The sequence below is a fragment of the Pteronotus mesoamericanus genome, unplaced genomic scaffold, assembly GCF_021234165.1.
Source record: "Pteronotus mesoamericanus isolate MK-2021 breed Mesoamerican mustached bat unplaced genomic scaffold, CSHL_Meso_final contig_169, whole genome shotgun sequence".
Taxonomy (NCBI): Eukaryota; Metazoa; Chordata; class Mammalia; order Chiroptera; family Mormoopidae; genus Pteronotus; species Pteronotus mesoamericanus.
The window spans coordinates 20,744,284-20,765,729 of record NW_026555068.1 but is presented as its reverse complement, the minus strand read 5'-3'; the positions used below and the strand labels follow the sequence as shown (position 1 = coordinate 20,765,729).

The 21,446-nt window shown below is 40.1% G+C and overlaps 1 protein-coding gene across 5 annotated transcripts in view; it reads right to left on the bottom strand.

Moving 5' to 3' along the window:
- Window positions 1–21,446, bottom strand: part of SORBS2 (sorbin and SH3 domain containing 2) — a 155,068-nt gene that overhangs the window by 21,418 nt on the left and 112,204 nt on the right. For 4 of the 5 annotated variants that reach the window (XM_054566148.1, XM_054566149.1, XM_054566150.1 and 1 more), the window contains 8 exons: window positions 17,078–17,127; window positions 14,348–14,535; window positions 10,485–12,062; window positions 7,520–7,605; window positions 6,079–6,125; window positions 3,734–3,848; window positions 3,522–3,650; window positions 1,348–1,551 (listed from right to left, as the gene is read on the bottom strand). In XM_054566148.1, the coding sequence (XP_054422123.1) occupies window positions 1,348–1,551; window positions 3,522–3,650; window positions 3,734–3,848; window positions 6,079–6,125; window positions 7,520–7,605; window positions 10,485–12,062; window positions 14,348–14,535; window positions 17,078–17,127 (2,397 nt within the window). The remainder of the gene's footprint in view (window positions 1–1,347; window positions 1,552–3,521; window positions 3,651–3,733; window positions 3,849–6,078; window positions 6,126–7,519; window positions 7,606–10,484; window positions 12,063–14,347; window positions 14,536–17,077; window positions 17,128–21,446) is intronic. The other variant, XM_054566152.1, reaches the window with a different exon arrangement.

Below are 21,446 nucleotides of genomic sequence, written 5' to 3'. Positions count from 1 at the left end.
AACCAAAACTGGATGGTAATGGTCCCATTATTCAATGAGAAAGAAGTGAGAGTAATTACCCCACAACTGAGCCTCAGTCTTCAAAGCGAAGTAGAATAAATACAATGCCTAGCCTTAGCCCTTTTAGAAGAAAATGCTTCTCTTAAAATAGGAGATCCTTACATTATTTGCTTTTGTAATATCCTTCAAAGACTCATTTTCAAGGAGTAGTTTAGGTCACTGTGGATATTATCTTGAAATGACCTTACACTGGAACATGAAGTGATGGTACAGTTTAACAATGTCTGATATGTTGGTATTATTTTGCTAGCTCTAGATGGTTTATTTTCCCATGTCCTTGACTTGATCTTAATTATTTATTAAAATAATTAATAAATTATACAACTTCATACTTTTTTTAAATGTTGGGAAGTACTTAAAATATGTTGGAACTAATTGCTTTGGTAACTTAAAGTTTCATACTTGGAAGTTAATGAAAAAGAGAAAGAAATCCCTAAGTATCATTCATAAGAAGGACACACTATATTATAACTTAATAGAAAATTAAGAAAAAAAATTTCACATTATGAGTAAAAAAAAGTAATAGAACAGCCTTTTCTAATTAACCAGTTCCTTTTTTAGACTAGATATTCAGAAAGAGAATTATCTTTAGCCACTATCTCAACTTAATTAATTAACTGGCACTTAATTAACTGGCACTTAATTAACCTAAAACTAATAAAATATACATGAGGACTTCTAATGACCAATAACATTTCCATTCAAACTCAAAAACAAACTGACTCACGTATCTGAATTCTAAAAGTTTACTCTATTTCTCTTTCTATATTGAAAAACTCTAAGACTTTTATAGAGTTTTTCAACCTAATTCCATGTATTGTTGAAATATACCATTTTGGGGTCTATTCATTTATTTATAGATGCGTATGTATGTACATATACATATATACACACATGATCTATATAAAATATACATATATAAATAAAACTAAGCTTTAGAAAAATTCAAGTTTCAAAAAATTTGAGTTTTTCAGAAAGTAAATATACTTACTCAGTATGTGTGTGTGTATATATCATATAGGGTCTTATGATACTAACGCTCTTCTCTTTCAGTCTTTTAATTCAAAAATGAAATTCTCAAAATCAAGCATTAGACTTTTATGCCAGCACCCATATGAAAAATTAAATTATATTGTCTTGATTTGTCACTCACACTTATAAGCATACCATGTGAATCTTTTGCTTTGCAATAAGGATGATGTTGCAGTCTAATGCCCTAAAATCACCTACTGTGTGTCATGCTCCAAGCTCCCAGATGTTATCCTAATATGTTAAATGTCTTCTTACCTTATGTGAACTTAAGCTGTGGATTCTATCACTCGAATAGCTGTGGGGTATTGGAGGGTCAGGGTAATCCTCAGCACCTTTGCTTGGATTCCTCTTGACGACTTCTACATAGGAAACAGGGAAGATGCCTTGTCTGTTGGTTCCTGGAATTTTACCTTCATACCAGTTTTGATCAACTCTTTTGAGAAGAATAACTCTATCTCCCTGTAATGAATATTAGGAAAATGCATTATAAATAGAGATGTGATAACATTAAAAAAATATAATTGTCAGTGTTTTCTAATACACAATAGTTTTCCATTTGGGAAAGTTTTATACCTCCAGTTTTATTTAGTCAGAAGAATGCAACTAGAGTCTCAGAGTTCATCCCCAAATCATTGCTTATGACTTAATCATCTATTCACGACATCCTTCCCTAAGGCTGCTCCACTAATGCGAATGGGCTTATGTGTGTTCATACTGGTACTGTGTAACGTGACTGTGTAAGTTTATGTCACAAAGCAGAACGGTTTAATAGGCAACAGGTCAGAGACAGCAGTGTCCTCCTGTTGTCTTCTGTTGGGAGAGCCCCAGAGAAGTGCAGCTCAGCGCTCTGCCATGCGGTGCCTGGAAAGTGCTGCAGAAACCCATCTCTAGAGCGACGAACTGGAATGGCACACCGTTTTCTTACTTAACCTCCATGTGCTGCCTAATAACGGAGAGTGAGGCTCTCTGGCGCTCTTCCTGTGGCCGGGGCTGACACCCGCGGGGCCTGCCTCAGGACAGCGGAACACCGGCACCCATTCCGAGTGACGGGTGCTCAGGCCACGGTGGCCATTAAGCATTTTAGTAGGGCCCCTGTCTTGGGGACTGATAGAACTTTCTGCAACTGCTGTTCCTCCTACCTGCAGTGGTCAAGCCAAGGCCACTAAACACAGTGTGCATTTTAACTCAAAACCACACGTGGCCCAGAAATAGATAGGCAAGACGTGCTTAAACAGCAAAACTCTGCAGCTGCATCCAGCAGATAATACAGACGTTTGGGCAGCTGCACTGATAGGATGATGGAAGTGACCCAAGATCAAAGCTGCAGTAGAGGAGGGAGGTCCTTTCCAGGTGGCACTCAAGGTGAAAGTTCTCTTTTTGCCAAAATGCTGGATGGTTTACACAGACCGTCCCACTAAGCAGAACATACCACAGCAAAATGAATCTCCCTGTATCTTAAAATTGCACTGGTTTTCTCTGAAATACACCAAGATGAGGTTGTTGGTAGGCTTTTGCTTGAGCTATGAATTGCTCAATTGGCAGAAGCTTCTCTTTTAAGTATGAAGCATCTGCTGATACACCATGTAATGCTGTGTTGCAGCTTGGAGGGTAGAAGAGGATCAGCTGATGATGTGCAACCAGGATCCCAAGGGAGGAAGGAGATGAGGGTCCAGAGCCAGGACAAGAATGCGCTATTTCCCTTCATTGCTCCTGGCCAAGCACTCGCCAATAGCTGCGGGTGGTCCTGGAGCCTCCCTGTGTGCTATTGCTATCTAGCGTGGGTGGGGGGCACACACACAGTACCCTCAAACAGACACACGCGATAGCTTAGCAAACAGCGAGAATGGCCGTGGAATCATTCTTGTCTGTGTGAGTGGCAAGCTACACGGAGTTGTTCTCCATATTGTGAAGAGGAGGACCTGCAACTGGGCAGGTTGATAGTGAAACCTGGGTCAGCCATGAGGCGTAGAGAAGGAAAAATGCTCCCCAGGAGGAAATGTCTTCATTACTTTATAAACTTTCCTTGATTCCAGGATAAAAGTAAATATTATTAATTTCAAAAATTAAAAGAATTGAATGATAAGGCAGTAGAACAACAATATTTTGGAACATATTAAAGTGCATTTCCTTTTGATGACAAGAATAACTCCATGATATTCAGGTTGAGGCCCCCCTTGGAGAGCATTTCCCCCCCACCCCAGCTACACCATGGATGGGGAGTCTCTCTGAGAAGCTTGGGGTCCCACAGGGACCTCATCTGGACACAGGGAGCGAACAGCAGGAAACAGTGACTCGGGGCAGCCTCAGGAGGCCTTTGCCCTTTCTGTAGGGGAAAACACACAAATGTCTAAGAAGAAGAGAGCCTATTTTGGTTTTGAAAACATGCTGCCCTCCTTTCAAGGCACCAGCAAAGGAAGCAGTCAGGTTACCTTTCTCAGCGATAGCTCCACGTTCGTGTCCGCGTTGAAGTTATATTTGGCGATAGCTTCCCCGATTTCTCCTGGCTGAGCTGGCGGAGGTGGTCTTGCAGGCTGTGCTTTCTCAGGAGGTGTGAGTTTCTAGGAGGAAGATAGTTCTTTATTCTTGACCTGGGAGGGCATTGGAGTGAGCAGCCATGTAAGCAGGAAGGGGCAGGACTCACCTCTACATAGGAGATGGGGAAGATGCCCACTCTCCCGTGGTGTTCCCCCTCATACCAGTTCTGATCGATTTTCCTGAGGATGTAGACAGTATCTCCTTTCTTAAATGACAGTTCCCTGGAAGACACGTGTGCAAATGGGTTTTGCCTGAGGTAGAGCAATTATTCTTAAGACCACTAGACTTGCATTTGGCTGGGGGAGATGTACTTCCAATATAAAAAAAAAAAATCCGTGAAGCCCAGTTGGATAAGGATTTTCCTTACAAATTCTTCAAATTCACTTACAACATCATGACTTTAGAAATGATTTCAAAAAGAACAGGTATAAACATCATGTCTGCTATAAATCCCAGGTAGATTAATGTGAAGTTTAAAGGTAGGGACAGACTGTTGCTATCTAGTCATTAGTTTATAGCAAATAAATTGTAAAGCTTGGCATAAGAATGGATTAATTTTGTACCGATGTTTTTTCTTCTGAAGTTGGTGAGCTGGTGAGCTAGTTAGTTACCTCTCTCTCTCTCTCTCTCTCTCTCTCTCTCTCTCCCTTTTTAACATGTTAAAGCTTACAATAAGGAAAATAAATATCATTGACCTTAGCACAGAAATGCCAGCACCAGAAAAATTTTTACTTGTGGATTTTTAAAGATGATTGATAAGCCTTTAAGAAGGCTACCTTGATGAGGAATTTATTTTGTGAAACAGAAGAGATCTTATATTCTTATTTTTCAGTGGGGCATGAAGATAAACTTATTTTAAGTGCAAAGACACACACAGATTGCTTGTTGCCTTCCTCATATTTTTTTTTCAAAGAATAGAAATGTTTTCAAGGTACTGTGCTTTTCCATTTGGGCTCTTCTAAGAAGACATTAGGTATATTTGGATATTTAGTTTTAAGTTATAAAGATGTTACTCATTTCAAGTAACCTATGACTAAATCCTCACCTTGTCTTGATCAGTTTTTCGTGGCTTCATCATGCAGGTGATTGTGTCTTTGTGGTATTTTGCCTCCACAATTGTGTTTTTGGTAGAGGTCGCTTGTTTCTTGGATTTTCCCAAGATCCCTACTTCCCTACACATCTACCTTCCTGCTCTGAATCCTCTGCATCGTTTAGTTCAGACTTTTGAGTTGGATCATTTTTGTGTGTGAAATATTTCATGGAGAGAGGTATATATCACATGTGAAATATTTTTATTGATTAAAAGAATGAATTGAACTAGCCATTGCACATTAAAAGAATTATTACACATTTAGAAGTGCTAAAATCTTCACATTGAAAGGGCATTACATTTGTAGTAACCTTGAAGATAAAGAAGATTCACAGAGCCTTATACTCTAACACTGTACTTCTGCCTTTTAAGAATGTTCCTGATGTAGAAAACAAAAAACAAAACAAAATATTTCATGTTTATAATCCAATAGTTTTCTTTGTGCCATTAGGTTTTGTTTCTGTAAATGAGAGTAGGAAGCTCAGCTTTTAAAAAGAAAACAAACATGTAAATTAGAGACAGCTGATTATTCTTCTTTTGATTATGAAGAGAAATCGTTTCTATTTGTAAAGTCTTAGTATTTAAAATTTTGAAGTCGCCTTGATAAAGGATAGTAGTCTCACCTAACACTTTTCAAAGCTGTGGTCCTCCTGGGGCTAGAATTCCTAAGTCCCACTTTGATAAGTTCACTCACCCCACGCTCACCCGGCCATTTTGAATAGTGGCCATTGATTGGTAAGACTCTCCCATTTGAGCTTACTCATGTACTTAGCACTAACTTCCCTCAGACTCTTGTCCATCTGATGAACAAGGTCCTAAAGAAAAAATGTAAAAAAAATTTACAACACAGGAGTATGAAAACACCAACAATAAAAGACCAGAGGAGAGAACCTTGCTCAGAACCTCTGAGCTTTGAGTGCTGAGACGTGGAGATTTTACCACAGGCATCTTTGTACACAGTCTAATCTTAAGCTCCACAAACCATCCTTGATACAGTTAGATAAATAAATGTAATCAGATTTTCCCAAGAAGTGTTAATTACTCCCCAATGCTTTATTTTTAATTCATTCTTGACATGAAAATTCCAGAACCAAAGATTCTTAATTTCCCTGTTGTTTAACCTGTCCTCTTGAATTCATTGTGCTGTAATATGTTTAGTGTAATTTAAAACTCGATGACTCTCAACTAAACTCAAAATGAAAATAAAATCACCCACATCCAATTAATTCAGAAGGAACCCTTTAATTAGAGTGGATTGCTGAATTATTTGTAGCACATCCCATTGCAATAGTTCTCTCTTAAAGTATTAGAAAATATTTAAAGCCAACTTAAATCATATGATAAATACTTCTCTTACTTACTTAGACGTCTGAGCCTTAAAATCATAAACAGCTTTTGCAGGCAGTTTCTGAAAAGGAAGACAAATGATTAGCACTAACTTAAAATTTGGTTTCCCTACAAGAAAGCATTTTATATGAATTAAAGAGAAGTGAAACCTCAAGGAATAGGAAAAATATATCATGTAAATTCTACATGCAAGTTATGAATAAATCATTTAGTTCTTCATTAAATATTTGAACTATAGTGGGACTATAATAGATGCTTATTCACTATAACTATTGAAATATCCTATTTCATCTTAGTAACCAAAGCGGGTGGATGGCAGAATAGGAGAACGAAATGCCTGCAGAGGACTCTGTCCTAGGTATCATTTTGGCCATAACCAAGGCATTTCTTGGGATAGCTGTGAAGAGTCAGCTGGCCTATGTCTTGTGGAGTGACACAGCTCCTCCTGAATCATTATAAAAGGACTGGTGAAAGTCAGGAAGTCAGAATCCTGTTTTCTGAACACTTATTAACATGGTAGCAAAAAAATATTAGTCCTGTTGTCACTGGGAGGCTGGCCAGTGGCCAAAAGCATAGGCTCGGTGATCTTGCATTCCCTGGAGGGTTCAGGGATTCTTTGGTGCCCCCTGTAAACCAACACCTCATCTTTTAGCCATGACGGGACACACGCTCCCACCAAACCTCGGGGCCTGCAGGTCTGACTGGGGCGCCCATAAGCGAGTTCCTCCAGCTCTTCCTTCCCTCCTCCCCAGTCATTCCCTTGGCCCCCTCTTGCTCCCTGTGATTCTGGTGGACGTTGGCAACTGGGGCCATGCTTGACTTCTCTGGGGGTCTTGCGGGCACAGACCTCTATCCGACACATATAGAGACACTCCTAGAGGGACTTCTGGTCCAAGACCAGCTTTCAGACTCCGTCAGAACTTTGTAGCTCCAGGGTAGCCTGGCTCAGGGCACTGGTCAAAGAGCCAGTCGGTAGGTGGTTCCCAGGGACAGTGGTTTTTGAGGGATCCTCTCCATCAAAAGCAGGGCAGCAAAAATTATTTATGGAGACTGTATTGCTTTGCAATACAATTGACCTAGTGCTCTCGCTTACATCACTTACATCATCCCTTACATCACTGACATTATTACAGTACCAGGGTGGAACTTCCTTCCGCCGCGAGCGGCCCAGCTCAGGGCTCTTTTAGCTGTTGATTCATGGGAGTGAGGTCAAGATGCAGAGAGGCCTCCCTGCCACGACTGGACCCCAGCTGCGGAAGGTCTGCAGCTGCGGTCGGAATGCGAACCGCTCTGGCCCTTTGCTCAGGCTCCGAGGAAAGCATTTTCAGTTTTTCTGTTGTCATTTTAATGTTTTTAATCTGGGTTCTTTACCGGTTTTGGATGTAACTTGGACTGGCAAGTGCTTTATCAAGTATCGTGTTGGGGAAAAAACTCAAATGCTATTGAACTACCTACCTCTTTTTCTGGAGTCCCTCTTCTCTCCCTTGGCGCACTTCTCCCCAGGTCAGTTAAAGTGGAGTAACTCCTAGGGGACTCGCGGTCTATTGGAAAGGACAGGGCCAGAGTGAGTATCCACCTATTAAAAGCAGACTTGCTCAGCCGTTTTCCCAGGTGGCAACTGATTTTCCCCTTAAATATGGAGACACCACAATGGAGAGCATGGGTATCAAACTCGCAGGTGACCACAGAGTTGATATTAGACACAAAAACAGCATTTCTAAAGGAAGCATACGTGAGGTTGCAGAAGTATTAAATCGTACATGTAAATATACTTGCTGCATTGCTGTGTAACTATACAGCAGCTTCTGGTTCTGACAGTTCAGAGCTGGGAGGATTTTTCATCTCAGACTTTGTAATTTTTTTATTGCTATTTTTTTTGCCTCCAATTTGTAATTACTATTATAAGATCTAAAGAAGATGGAGAATAGCAATAATGTATAGAAACTGAGCCATTTTGTGGAACAACTTGAGGATGTAGTAAAAAAAAAGGAAGAGAAAAATAAAGTAGGACGGTAAGAGAACTGTGGTCGCGCCCGTTCTGTCTCCGTCTCTCCCTGTTGTTAAATATTTATTAGGTCTTGAGATGTCATCGTGAGGCCTAATGCTTCAGAGGCCTTATCTCTGTTCTTTCTTTGTGCTTAACTGGCTATCAGAGAGTAAATATTTATTCCAAGAAACAAAGGGATAAAAATTCTCTAAACAGTAAATCACCTCTCAGTTGCCAAATTGCTTATGAAATATGGAATTGTTTTCAGTCCCCTTAAGACGAAGTATAAAAAATTAATTACTTTACAGAATTATGAAGGCAAGGATCTCTTCATGGTATCGTATATCTTCCACATTTACATGTGGAAATGTAACTAGAGGCGAAAAGTATTCCAGCGGCCTATGTTATAAAATGGTACCAGCGTAACTGGGTCAAAACTTGTAAATTGTCTCTTATCCATTTAATAAATTTAGTTATATTGAATAACAAGGAACATTAAATATAAGCTTAATCCATCTGTAAAAAAATGAAAAGTCCTGATTAATTAAAAAAAACACATCTTTTAAAGGCTTTGACTACTTTGATTACTAGGAAGAATTGTGTGCTCCAGTGGCTGGGATATCAATTACATGACAGGTAAAGATAAATGTCTCAGGAAGGTAATATGGCCATAAATATTTAAGGTAAACTTAACCAGTTATTTTCATGAATGCTAGGGGTTTATGTGCAGTCTAATTTTTCATTGTAAATTAATCTACTTTTATGATCACAGGGCTCTCATAATGATCAAAAATTTTAAATTACCTCTACTAACCCATGGAATATAAACTATTTTTCACTTGGGGTAAACACAATTGGAAAAGTAAATATTTTATTAACATATGAAATACCCTTTAAATGTGTTTCAAAGACCTCTCAAATGATGTTTCTATCTGCACATAAAGTTGAGAAGCGGTTAAACTAGGATTTTGAAAAATTGCACAAGGTAGCCTTTTAATTAAAAAATTAAGTTCTGACATGTCTCAGTTAAATTTTCAAATTAAATTGTTAAATTGTAGAAATTGATTTTTAAAATTCTAATTTATTGTTTTTGAATCATGTTGCATAGTATAAATGGAGCAAAGATAAATACTAATATAGTAAATTTGTGCAATAACAATTGAGCTATATATAATTTTAATATGAAATTTGAATTGTCTCTTTTTTTTGCCTGTAGAGATTATATTCCATATTACAAATTCTGAGGTATTAGGAGTTTGAATCTGTCACTGCTACCTTCTTTCTGAGTGGCCTTGGCCAAATTTCCCATCTTCTCTGGATCTCAGTTTCCTTAATTGTAAAACAGTGTTTATAATAATACCTATAACCTCGGTTCATGCCAGTGTTGATTAGATAATGTATGTAAAACATTTTGCATGTCTGGTGCATAGAAGACTCTCTGTTGGTGATCTGAGTTTCAGCCTGGAATGTTTATTCCAACTCTTAAAATTTACATAGGAAACAGAGGCACCTTAAGAGTTAATGAAAATGACTGTATAAAGATATCAAAACACCTTGTACTTTTCAGTTATGTAAACCTCAAAAAAATGTTCTCTGCATCTGAATTATTATTTGCCTTTGTGCTACCACTTCAAAGTGATAACCTATCTATGAAAGTAGAGTCGAGAGTCACTTTTAACCTACATGGTCTAATTCAAATATCAGTATAGAATTGCTTTAGCTGAAATAGAAAATAAATAAATAATAGAATGGAAGAGAAAATGAATACAATGAGTGATGGAAATGAGACTTTTATATATAAACAGCTTAAAGATACATTCACAAAAATTTTATCCCAATTGTGTCCTTTAAATGGAGAAAATGATAAATCCTAGTCTCTTTTAATTGTCCATCAATTCCTTACATATTTCAGTTTTGCTTCCTGACTGTTTTGATATAGTATCTTCTATACAGACTATGAGAAAATTATTTTCGAGTTTAAAAAAATCAAGGAAAAGACTGTTTGTTACACTGTTGGTTTTGACTCAGTTTCCAACAATAAAAGAGCTAATGTGAAACTGGTAATCTTGTAAGGATACTGACATTCAATTCTAATTGGCCTTGAAATCTTTTTTAAATTGGCCAAATGTTTAATTTCCTGTGTGTCATGACTAACAGTCGTTTCAACCCTAACATTAAGCTACAAAATCGTTTTCCCTTTCAATTTTGAAAGAGGAAATTTTTGTGAATTGAGGATCACTTTAAGCCACGCATGACGCCCACGAATCACCTGGGCAGATGAGAACGGTTCAGTAAGACAGGTTTGCAGGACAGTGACACCGGGGGTCTCCCGGCTGGGGAGTGAGGAGATGCAGGAATGGGCGATGAAGGAGCTGGAGGTGGGGGAGGGGGTGTTTCTGAACCACAAGGAGAAACAAAGAAAGGTTCATCCACCTTGGAGACTCAGGGCCCGCTCGGGGGCTTGGTGGGGGTAGTTGTTGTTGGCGTCCATGTCTTGGAGGGAGGCACTGTGAGGCAGTCTCCCACAGTCGTTTGGGTACCACGGGCAGTGAGTAGCACCATCTTGAGGCAGGGGGTGGTAGTGCTGGTGCCTGGGGCTCCTTTTTAGAGCCTTAAGCGATGAATTCCTTTCGGGGACGTCGGGCATCAGCTCGCTGATCAGACGGTGCAATATGCTGTTGTCTGGCAGACTCCCCCTTCTCTTTTCAGCTTTGATTTGGTCACAAATGTCTTTCAGGGCGGAGTCCAGCGCCTCAAACACAGACTTTTTGCATTTTGCCTTTTGAGCCTGCTTTTTGGGGGCCGAACTTTTTTTCCTCCGGAAAGGCACGGGGCTGACGAGAAACGCAAGTTTGGAGAGGCCGGGGTCCAGTTCCTGTCTTCGGGGCCCCTCCGGGGTCTCCTGCTTGGCTCTTTCGTGCTTCAGCATCGTGGTGAACCGAGTGTAGGAGGCGGGGCACCTGCCTTTGCAGGAGCTGACCAGGTGCCGGTGGTGGTGGTGGTGGTGGTGGTGGTGGCCGGACCCGTAAAAACTTTCCGAGGACGTGAAGGAAAAGTGATCGAAGTCGCTCTCACTGCAAAAGGACGACCCCTCGACGTGGATGCAGTCGCTGTGGTCGGACACCACCCCGTCTTGGTCGCTGTCGGAAAACTCCACGCGAGGCCTCGGGTGGTCGTCGCTGGTGACTTCAATGTGGATGGGCACCAGGGCCGTCGCCGCGTAGCTCTGCTGCGCCCGGCACGGGCGTCGGCTCTGCGTTTCTTCCTCCAGCAAAGACTCCATGGAAAAGCGCCGCTGCGGGCCCAGGCCGTTCTGCTGCGGCCGCAGGCTGACGGGAGACAGCGCGTCGTCGCCCAGGTTCGGCAGGGACTTGGACTTCTGAATCAGCTTCTCGAACTCGGAGATGCGCGTGGGGACCATGTCCCGGGGCACCTCCTCGGCGGAGGGCTGGCTCCAGGCGGGCAGCAGGCCCCGGTCCCGCGGCTCGCTTTCGTACTGCAGGACCCTCGACTTGACGGAGCACATCACCTCGGAGGCCATCAGGTCCCTGCGGTTGATGCGGTGCATCTTCTTGTACAGTTTGAGGAAGCCCGGCGCGTCGTGCGCTGCGCGGTGGCGGAGCCGCGACCGGCCGTCGCCGCGGCCCTCCGGGCGGTAGGGGGACGCCCAGGGGACCGGGCAGTCCGCCTGGGCGTCCTCGGCGCAGAGCAGCGAGCCCAGGCTCTCCGACTTGGCCTGCGGGTCCGGGAAGCCGTCGCAGGCGTCGTTGAGCAGGTCGTCGCAACTGCGGGACTTGAGTTTGGGGGAAACCGTCTCCTCGGTGCTGCTCCAGACCTCTGCGTTTTGCCGGGCCATCTGCCAGCCGTTTTTGAAAGCGGCGGCCCTCGGCGAGTCCCGCGGGACGTCCAGGTGCTGTCTGTAAGGGTTACAGTCATCGGCCTCGTGGGAGGCGCTACTGCGGGGCCCTGAGTAACTGCAAAGGGACGGACACATTTTGCTATCATCCCCACCTTTTAATCCAGAGCAGCGTGGTGGAAGAGAGACATGTGAAGAAGTTAAGAAGTTTCACCAAGAGGAGAGCGCGTCAGTTAGCATCAGAGAGCACAGCAAAGAGAAGGCAGCACGGGCTAAGCTAGACACCTGTTGTTACGTGGGGCGGTTCCACGTGAGAGGAAAAGGTCTCATTCTAAAGCACGATGCTATTTTTCAATGAATGTAGCTTTGCAGATATTAGAGTCTACAAGACCATGTATCAAAAGTAATGGGTGTAGTTAATAAACCTATTTCTATTGAATACTTTATACATCTTTCTGTGAATATTATACACCCCAAATACAACGGCATCTTATAAGCTAATAGCATGACCTGGTAGTAATTAAAATGCTGAACAATTAATGCCAAAAGTGATATAGGTTAAATCAATTTAATAAGGTTAGGATTTGAATCTCATTTGAAATATACAATAGGGAGGCCAAGTGTAATTTATAAATTTCCATTTCATTAAAACTCCCACAACTATATTAATTAATTTTTCATGGGCATTAGATAGAAAAAGGCAAGGTATTTTCTAAAACTGCAAAATCAAGATGCTGCGAACTATTGCTGCTAATGTTTTTCCAAGAAAACAATAAATAACTAGCATCTCTTTAAACAAAACTAATTTACCTCTTTCATTGCTCTACATAGAACCTTTCCTTAGTCAGGTTCTCTTAAGGATAACTGAATATAATGTAAAACTTATATCAGAGGTAGAGGCATCTCGTTTTTTTCCAGGGAGGCTCTTTTTAAAAACTCATTTGCAATTTCACAATAGAGAGCTAAACACGACCTCAATTTGGAACATGTATGGAAATACTCTTCTCTTTTGCTTTGCTTGAATTAACTTATAAGCAAGAGGCCAAATAAATCTAATGGGACATTTTCTTCTTAGAAATCCACCTAGCAGAAGAAAATATCTCTATTAACAGCTCCTGCCTTATAATCTTCCCCAAACTCTTCAAAAGTAGATAAGCACATCAGCAAGTGGATATGGAGTGTTTGGGAGAGGAGGTTGGCTTAGCAATCCCTAAGATAAAAACAGATACCTAAATCAAACAGAATTCTTCTGACTTCTGGGTGGTATCCAAGCATAGTGGATCAATGGTGTTTTATCACCCATGTGTTACCTTAAGCTATTTGTTTGCATAAAGTAGTAGAATCTGATAAAAGCATCCTTGTTAATTTAAGGAAAGATATCATGAGACAGTATTCACAGCTTTACTAGGACATGGAAGAGAGTTAGTGTCTTCCATTTATCCAGACTCAAAGCATCAAAACCAGCCTGTCTTCTGCACACACACCAGCTACCTCTCACCTTGAACTACCATGTGGCAACACTTTTAGTGCCTACATTTGATACATGCAGCTGAATCTGGGCTATTGCATGGGAACTTCTGTTAAAGTTTGCTTCCTTTGCACATTTCAGATTCCTTCTCTGTTCTGTGTGAACCCCAGGAGGCTGAGGGGACTGTGGAGCCCCACATTTGGTATGGGCCCAGGCGCCTAGGGATGCTGGTTCAATCCTGTCTCCTTAGCAAATGTCTGTTCTGGTGCCAGCAATGCAGTCAGTAGTATTTCAGGGACTTGAAGGAGTGACTTGCTCTGGATTTCCAGAGGGGATAGGTCATAGGACAAGGGCTTGGTGATATCTAAATTTTATAGTCGTGGCTAAAAACCAGGGAGTTCTTACTACTGTACTGTCATGGATTGAACATTATATTACATGCAGAACATGGATATTCTACTGTGTATATGACTACGGACCACAATATGCAGCTGACGAGTCAAGAAATGACTTCACAGGTTAGACAAATTTTATCTAGAATTAAATAATTATAAAAAACAGTTTATGCGTAAGGCAACAGTGTTGTCTGTTGCTACTTCTAATTCGTATACTAGAAATCTGATTAATTTTACTAGTTGTATACTATTAGAAAAACTTGACAATATGCGAATGTTTATAAATGTAATCGTTTAATTAGCCTGATGATAAATTGTTTGAGACTTTGAATGTGTTCCCTCACAAGACCACAAATGACATATTTAGAAGGAAAAAAAGTATCAACAGATGATAGTCCTTTATGCCATTCAAACGGCTCACCAGCCTGAGTTAATCTGTGTGGGAAGAAAGTTACTGTTCCAAAGCTATGTTTAAATGCCATCTCAGGACAGTTATCGCTGCACCTGCCCTCACAGGGAACTCTAGGGTAAACCTTAAACTAGTAACCAGTTGACTCTTCCGTTTATCGCTGTTTACCTTTTGCTCTGGATGGGGAGGAGGGGGAAGAACTAATGAAAGACGGCGAGAGGGTGGTGCTGGACCCCAGGAGGTCCGCCCGCACCGGGCTGGTCCTGCGCGCCCTTGGGTCCCCCAGGCCCCGTGGCTGCCCCACGGCGGGCTCGCTCTTCCTCCTTTTCCTGAAGTCGCTGGCCAGGCTTGCAGAACTGAAAGAAAGAATCGGCTTCAGTTTCGTTGGTGCTGGAGAAGGTCAATGTGAATGGGAAAGACCGGTGGAATGTGCCAGTAACAGGGTTCTAACTCTTATCCCCCACCCCTCAAATTGCATTTTTAAGAGTTCATTCCTTGATATGAAACACTATTTCTTTATAATCATCTCTTCAAAAAAGTAATAGATTTTATTCTTTTAGAGCAGTTTTAGGGGACTGGAAAGGTGATTGGAAAGTAGAGAGAGCCCCACCTAGTCCCCTGCACACAGCTTCCCCTATTATTGACATCCTCTATCAGCGTGGCCCATTTGCCACAGTTGATGCACTATACTGATACATTACTGTTACATGTAATTAAATTTCCATAGGGTTCAAGTTTTCTGTGGAACATTCTGTGAGTTTTGACAAATGTGGAACAACATGTGTCCCATCACTCCTGTATCCTATAGAAACTTAGTGTCATTGCCATACCCCCTCCGCCCACAACCAGGTGCTCTACCTCTTCCTCCCTCTCTCCCTGGGAACACCTGGCGACCCCCACTCTTTTCACTGTCTCCATGGTTTTGCGCTTTTTGGGATGTCATGTAATGGGAACCTACAGTATGTAGCCTTTCAGATTGGCCTCGTTCATTTAGCAATGTGCCTTTCAGATTTCCTCCTGTCCTCTGTTTTTTGTTTTTGGCTGATAGCACATTTCTTTTTATTATTAAATAATATTCCATTATGTGGATGTACCAGCGTGTGTTTACCCATTCAGCTACTGAAGGACATCTTCATTGCTTCCAAGTTTGGGCAGTTATGAGCAAAGCTGCCATAGACATTCATGTGCGGGTTTTTGTGTGGATATGAGTTTACAATCATCTTTTAAAGTAAAAATTCTCCATTTAGTGTAATATGTTATAGCTGACAATTCAGTCTTATGATTTGTGTCAGGTATCTGTTGTCCCTAAGGAAGAGTTCTCACAATGTGAACGCGTCCAGAGGAGCGATGCAGAGATGGAGGAAAGGCTTGGAGAAGAGGAAGCCATCACGTAAGACGAATTTCTTCCCTCAGGGCTCCCCTAGGGCTCTTCTTAATACTCGTGGCAGCTTTAAAGACCTTACGCTGGACTTCCAGATTTTTCATGAAATAACGAATTGTCAATGACTGGGTCAGCAAAGAAACTATTAGAGAGTCCTTTCACCCAGTTGTGTTAAATGGTGTCGACAGTCTTAACGGCAGGACATTTTTCTCACGGTCCTGTGTCTGAGTATAGTATCAGAGAAGGCACACGGTAGTGGAGGAAGGCGTGCATCACGCAGCCTGCTCTCTGTCGAGCCCTTCGATCAAATGGCAGCAACAGTGGCAGCAAACGCACACCAGCCCCTGGGAGCCAGCAGGAGGCTGTTGGCTTTACTGACACCAGTGTCTTCTGTACCCCAGTGTCGCCCCTGTTCCTCAAACGAGTGAGTGGAACACACCCATGCGCACGTGCAGAGGCAGGGCCAGACCTCAGGGTCTGGCTGCACCCTTCGAAAGGGGCGCCCCCTCTTCTCCTCACGCTGCTTTGCTGTCATTCTTCTGTCACGTGAGGGTCCGTGTGTCTTTACAGCAACCCTCAGGTTAGAGTAGAGCCCTGAAATGCACACATTTTAGGTGCATATATAGACGGAAAATTATATAAAAGGAGGCGTTCGGGGAGGTCCTTTCCTAGTGACATTAATGTTGTTGGGTGGCACTCCCGAACCCAATTTGCAAAGTCTCCTACTTACGTTGAAAGAAATCTATACAAGGGAACATTAATGTTATGTGAATCTGAGTATGTGTTGATGATACAGTGTGGCTGGGAGTTGCCGAATTATTCAATATTCATATACCGTGTCTGAATTTCTGTAATATTTTAAAGTATGACGTGCGAAGCCCACCAACAGAGCTTACCGTGGCAGACTTTTAAGGCAGGACCAGTAGTCAGTTACCAGCTATTTTTGGTTCGATTCTCCTTTGTATCTGTATTTTTGTCAACTGTGCAAACTTGGTAAGTTACGCAGCCTAAGGGTCAGCTTACTCAGAGATAAAATGGAGGGAATGGTGCTTAACTCACTGCGAAGCCTTAAGGATTAAATATGTTTATGTTTTCAGAATACCTGGTACATAGTAAACCCTCATTTATTAGTAGTAACTGTAATTCTGATTTGTGTGGACAGAGTATAATGAACAAATATGTGGAGAACATAATGTAAAAAAATTTTCAAATATATTCCATGTGCCATATAACAATATTGAAAATTAAATGTTTACAATCTCCACTTAAAGGAAAAAAAATCTGGTTATAGAAAAAGGAAGAATTTCTCAGTCTGTAAAGTAATCCAAAGTTATTTCACTTGACTTTTACAAATTCTTGAGTATGACCACATAAAATAAGGCAGAAACAAAATAAAACCACTTCCTGAAGTATGATGCTGAAATAAAAACACGATATGAAATCCTCATTACTATGTCGCTGCAAAAGAAACCACTAGTATGCAACATTCTAGCTGCACAATGTAATAACATTCTTACCTGCTGGGTCTTTCCAGACTTCTATCTATCGTGGATTGATACAAGGAGGCCTGTGAAGATAGAATGATAGTATCATGAAAATTTCTACCATAGCAACATTTCTTTTGTCCACGAACATTAAATTAGGTATGCTAAAAAGAGTATTGTAAAAAGTGAGAATAAAATGACCATTTATTATGATCATAAAAAGTGTCTTCTGTCAAAGAAACTATGCCAAGCTGGTTTCTACTTTCTTCCTATCTACTCTCTCTTCTGATAGACTGTGCTGTATCTCTCTATTTTACTTTAATTACCTACAACGTAAACATTGCCTGGGGGAAATAAGAAAATCAATAACTCCTCCTTCGTGTAGGACATTGATTATAAATATAAATTTCCTACACAAAGGAATGGTTTGATTTTTAAAAAAATTTGAAGTCATTCGATCGTTATAAAACATAACTCCATAATTTTTGTCATGTTGCCAGGTGTTATCTCTAAAACCTAATATTTAAGCAGGACTTGAAACACCTTTCATCTGTCAACCTAGGCATGAGATTTCAATAAAAACCACAACATTTGCTTTGAAATTAAACTAAATTACTGGTACTTTAATCAGGTGCAGATTATATCTTTCAAATAGTTACATTCCGGGTTAATTTAGAATAAACGATTTAATGAACCAACATATAGCCTTTTTTTAAAAAAAAAGTCAGCGTTTTACATTTTCATTAGAAAATCAACTCTCAGTTGTCCATGGTTGTAGGACCAAAGAAAAATAGAAAATACAAATTGGTAAATAATTCCAAATGCTTCTTATACACAGCATTTTCATATTCCTTTATTCTGAACAGTACAGTGAAACAGATATTAAGCAAAAGTGCTACATAAGGATGTTTTACTTTTTATGGCAATCTACTGGAATAATTGCTAAACTACCTCAAAGGCAAGAGGAGATCAATATTGAACTATAGATTGTTGGAGGTGACTTGATGTCTAGAATATATATGGAAGTGTATACTAACTAGTTTTGGCTTTGATCATATTTAGTGATTACTACTTCATCACAAATGTGCATTGGTCAGATGAAGAAATTCTAGTTTGAAAATGCTCTTCCATATGAATGTCTAAATGTCAGCCAGAAAGGCAGAATTCGACGCAGCTTATCTTAAGTTCTTACCACTAGGAAATATTTTACCAGAGTGCTAGTAAAATTAAACTGCACTTTAAGAACTCTTTCGAAAAGTTCAGTTGCTGTTTTTAAATTAGCACCAATTAACCAGTTAAAATATTAGTATATAATTTTGAGATTATTGATGTAGGTCAGTCTGACAAGCCCCTTTATACAGAACTCTAAAATTGCTTCTATTCAGTTATATTTTCATTTAATTCCATCTTATTAAATGAGAATGGAATCTGGCCCAGAAACAAACGAAAACGTCCTCTGTAAGAATATTTCCCCCCGGGGTTAGACAGAAAAAGCATATTCTAATAATTTTAGTTCCTAGAAGTATTTAGATTTTTAGGTTTTCAACAAATATAAAGTTAGGAAAACTTTGGCCTGCTGATCTGGTAAGTTTACAAGATTATTTTTACCCATTGAACTATGAATCAGACACTGGAAAGGTGGAAAAATAAATACTAAATAAGAAGGTAGGCAAGCAAGGAAATAAATACAACCAGATACTTATATTTCAATTCAGAAGTATTAATTGTACATGATTGCAGAAGGGTAAAGCCAGAGAGCCCTGGAATACTCCATCTGTATGGATCCCCCCCTGTCCTAGGACCCCCAAATGCAAAAGACAGCTGACCCTCCAGAGGTGTCCATTTCCGAGCAGTCTTTGAGCGCCCCTAGAGTGATCAGAAAGTCTGAATTTCCCGCTAGGGATGAGCCTCAACAATATCGTAACATGAGTTAAAACATCGTATGTGAAATGAAGGCTCTACATTTCCTATTGTCTTAGACTTAGGCTAAGAAACTACAGTAACTCCTCCTTGTGTTAGTTTCCACAATCTAAAATAAACTGAAATGAATTATGTGATTTTATATATACTCAAAAGAAAAGGGTCAGTATTAAATTCTAAGAAAGCAGTAAAAAATCTAGATAGTTTTTCTAGTTAGTAGATAGTAGAGACTTCTAGATAGTTGAGACTAGGTGCTCATCCTGAAATGGGAACTGTCCCCAGAAAAGAGGTAACCTATTTTATCTATTATGATCTATTGAGTTTCTACATATTACCATTATTTTAACATTTAAAAGGCCCTAAACAAAGGCCATTTAAATAAAGTGTAGACACTTAATAACTCTTTCTGTTAAGTGATCATGTGATTATATTTTGCTTAGAAGTCCTTAGTTGTTCTTCATTAATGACAGTTTCTCAGTTATATTTATGGATTAGAAAATATGTTGTTCATGGCATATACTAGGCACTTGCTACTAGGTTCTTGGTAGCTAAGGTAATGTCTAATCAGTTATAATTTTTACAAAATACAGTATTTTACCAAAGTATATTTTTTACACTCTGAAGATCCATGATGGGAAATTAATAACATAGTTAATATGCTATCATAATCCTACAACACCCCTCTTAACCCCAAAGAGAATAGCAAACCAGTTTAATCATCAGCAAAGTGCTTTTTCATGTGATTTTTGTTGCCACTGCCATAACAATATAGAATGCACAGGCTGAAGTTTCTACTATTGTTAGCTCAAGAATTTAACAGAAGTCAGTAGTTAGTAAGGAAAAGTATTAAGTACATAACTTGTTTTTAAAAGATTTGAGCACTAAACATATCTCTTGGAAGTGCTAAGAAGTGTGGTATAAAGGAAATAGCCTGGGAGGGAAGGTGAAGAGACCTATTTTATTTTTAATTTGCCACCATCTTACCATGTGATTTTGGACATTACTTCCTAAAATAATTGAGCTCTACTTTTCTTGACTGAAAAATAAGGGAGTTGGATATGGTGATCTCCAAATTCTATTTCAGTTTTCAATGAACCAACTGCCTTAAAAACAACCTAGAAATATCTGACCAGAATATGAAAGAAATATCTGATGAAATTGAATTCCAAAGTAAATAGAATTGCTTGTTGTATTTGATTTTCTTTACATGCCCATCTACAAAAAAATAAGTGTGTAGAAATGCCTGAATTCACAAACCCAAAATGTTCCTGATTACCCTACTTTACTTTTAATTTAATACCTAAATATTTTGGTTATGTCTATTTAACATACACTCTGATACATAGCTCAGGGGAAACATTTGGAATTGCAAATTGGATCTGTAGCAAGTTGGCTATTTCCTTGAGACTGTGCTTGCAATTCCTGTTTTCACCACCATGTGTTGGTAGTACTTCCTGCAGCATAGGCATTCTACTAGCTGCATTTTATTTTCTAGTTGCACATATTTAACTGAGTTAAGATTTTCAATGAAAAGGAAATATTTATGAAGTGTTTTTGTACTCAGAACCACAGAGAAACTGCTGTTCAAACACCAGTTTATTCGTGTCATCCTAGCTGTTTCTAAGAATTCCTGCAGGGAGGCTTTTACATAGCTGATATTTAGCAAAACTGTCACTTTTGCTTGTTACTAAGGAGGCCTAACTCTGTCTTCCAAAATATTTTATAGTTCTTTGTTAAGAGCAGGATAGAAAGATTTGACTCCGGATTATTTCTGCCTTTTTCACGCTCTCTGACCAATTCAGATAACATTTTACATTGCTCGGCATAATTTTGTTTTAGCAGCTTGCCATGAACATTTTCTAAGTAGAGGTGGCCAATGCATTTCATGTCACACGCCAGTCATAATCGATCACAGCGGCTGCCTGAACTGCAGCGTGGAGGAGGATTAGTAATGTCTGTCAAGGATGTGGGACTGGGAAGCTGAGCTATATGTCCCAGTTATCTATCAGCCCTGTTCCGTTTGTGCATTCAGAATTTTTTTCAATTATAGTTTATACTCAATAATATTTTGTATGAGTCTTAGGTATACACACCAGCCCTATTCTTGATTTTATCTGATGCTAAAATGTACAAATTGTGTTTAAGAAAATGAAAGGATTAACATACGTTTTGGGACTTTGTGGGGCATAAACATCTGATTATCTAAGAATCTAAGGGGTCATTCTGCACCTCCATGCATGAGGCTAAAATGGCTCGGAGAGGCCTCCTAGGAACATTTTAGTCTAGTGAAAACAGGTGGTTCCCATACCCCCTACGGCTCCTACTCTTGATTTTTGATGATCACACTCTTGGACACCAGGACTGCACCGAATCATTCAGCTCAGTTATGGCTGAAGTGATTCTTCACCCGTGAAGAAAGGATTTCTGAAGGAGCCCACGCCTTCGGTACAACTAATGTCCGAGGAACGATATCGGCTACAAC